Source organism: Petaurus breviceps, unplaced genomic scaffold (assembly GCF_028583685.1).
Source record: "Petaurus breviceps papuanus isolate PSGF00001 unplaced genomic scaffold, PetGlider_PUasm1.0 120, whole genome shotgun sequence".
NCBI lineage: Eukaryota > Metazoa > Chordata > Mammalia > Diprotodontia > Petauridae > Petaurus > Petaurus breviceps.
Window position 1 is genome coordinate 4,059,191 of NW_027185627.1, and position 1,783 is coordinate 4,060,973.

At 43.4% G+C, this 1,783-nt stretch overlaps 1 protein-coding gene across 1 annotated transcript in view; it reads left to right on the plus strand.

Moving 5' to 3' along the window:
* SEC14L5 (SEC14 like lipid binding 5) overlaps nt 1-1,783 on the plus strand; it is a 106,165-nt gene that overhangs the window by 528 nt on the left and 103,854 nt on the right. Inside the window, exon 2 of the mRNA XM_069089855.1 lies at nt 1,229-1,304. Within this exon, the coding sequence (XP_068945956.1) occupies nt 1,242-1,304 (63 nt within the window). The 5' untranslated portion in view covers nt 1,229-1,241. The remainder of the gene's footprint in view (nt 1-1,228; nt 1,305-1,783) is intronic.

Here is a 1,783-nt window from a genome sequence, read left to right on the forward strand (position 1 = left end):
TGTGTGTGTGTGTGTGTGTGTGTGTGTGTGTGTGTGTGTGTCCATTCGTGCACTCGCGCAAGATCCCTTGGGGATGTGTGTTGGGGGCGTCTTGGGTGCAGGGACACGTGAGGCTTTCAGTGAGGGGTGTTGTAAATGCATACAGGCTTATGTGAGAGATGAGTAGGCATGCAGTGATTGTGTGTATGTGTGTATGTGCAGGAATATTGGAGAGTTTGAGGAATGCTGTATGTGTACTCTGGTTTAGTGTGGGGGTGTAGGCAAATAAGGGGAGGGGTAGTTGTTCCTTTTTGGATATGTAGGTGAGTGAGGGTTGTTTGATTATTTTTTCTTTTTGGAAATGGGCTCCAGACCTGGGATTTCATTGTTCTAGGGAGCTCCCCATCAAGAAACTATTCCTACCAGTGTAGATAGGCAATTTTCTGCAACTTACAGTCTTAAGAGAGTGGCATGGTGCACTTAAAGGTTAATCGATCACATAGACACCATGTCACAGGCATCCTGGTCTTACTGATTCCGAGGCCAGCTTTCTATTTGCCATACCTCAACTGCCTCTCAGGATCTAGGGCTGGAAATCCAGTCCACCTACTTCACTTGAGGCCCAAGGAAATGAAGTGACTTTCCCAAAGTCACAAGGTAATAAGTAGAAGAGGTAGGACTTGAACTCGGGTCCCCGGACTCCTGAGCCAATATTCTTTTCCCTATACCTTGCTGCCTCCCTATAGGGGTGAAAAAGATTTGAATGACTGTGTTATGTGTGTTTTCATCCTTCAGGGCAAACATGTATTTTGGGGTAGTGTCAAGATTGATGGTTGGGACCAAGGGACAGTTATTTGGGGGCTCCAGATCCCCAGAAATGCCACAGCATTTCAAGAAGCTTAGGCATTAATGCTTGTGCCCCTCTAAGATTATCTCCAGTTGATCCTGTCTATATGTTGTTTGTACATACTTGTTTTCCTGTTGTCTCCCTCATGAGACTGTGATCTATGAGAGAAGGAATTGTTTTCGCCTTTCTTTGTATCTCCAGCACTTAGCACGGTGCCTGGCACCTAATGGCTTCTTAATAAATGCTTGTTGACTTAACTTGAGTGGCTAGAGTGCAGTATCTATTGTTCCCATACCACCGAACAGCAGTTGGAGTGTGAAACATCCTATTTTCAAAGTTAGGAAGCTACAACTTCACTGAATTAAAAAATAATAAAACGGTTCTGTATGGTTTGGATTGCAGGTTCCACGTGAAAATGGTCCAGAAATACCAGTCTCCAGTTCGAGTCTATAAGTATCCCTTTGAGCTGGTCATGGCGGTAAGTAGAGACATGTGGGTATGAGTCAAATGCAGAAAGGTGACCATCTCTGACTCCCTCTCTGGAAAGAGAAATCCTAGAAATCAGCTTTGGGCATGCAATCTATTATTTATATATTTATTAAATCCCTGTCAGCTAAACCAAGAAGCTTAAGCTGCCCTTGAGACTTTTCGTCCTCCCTGAGCTTCCTAATGGAACTTGAGCTAGGCTGTGGTGAAGGCAAGGTGGTCAGGTGATTTGGGCAATGGTATTCAGTTTCCAAGGCCTGGTTACCATTTTGCGATCTTGAATAAATTGAATAGTTTTTTTTTCTCAGTTTTCCTGCCTTTGAAGTGATGATAACAGTTAAAAACAAATACTCCATGATTTTGCCGAGGGGTACACTATTGTGGCTTGGGTGAGAGTTATAAGTTTTTGGCCAGTATTTTGCAGGGTTTCAAGAGTATTTAGGTGAAGCTTTTGACTTTTTTATATACAGA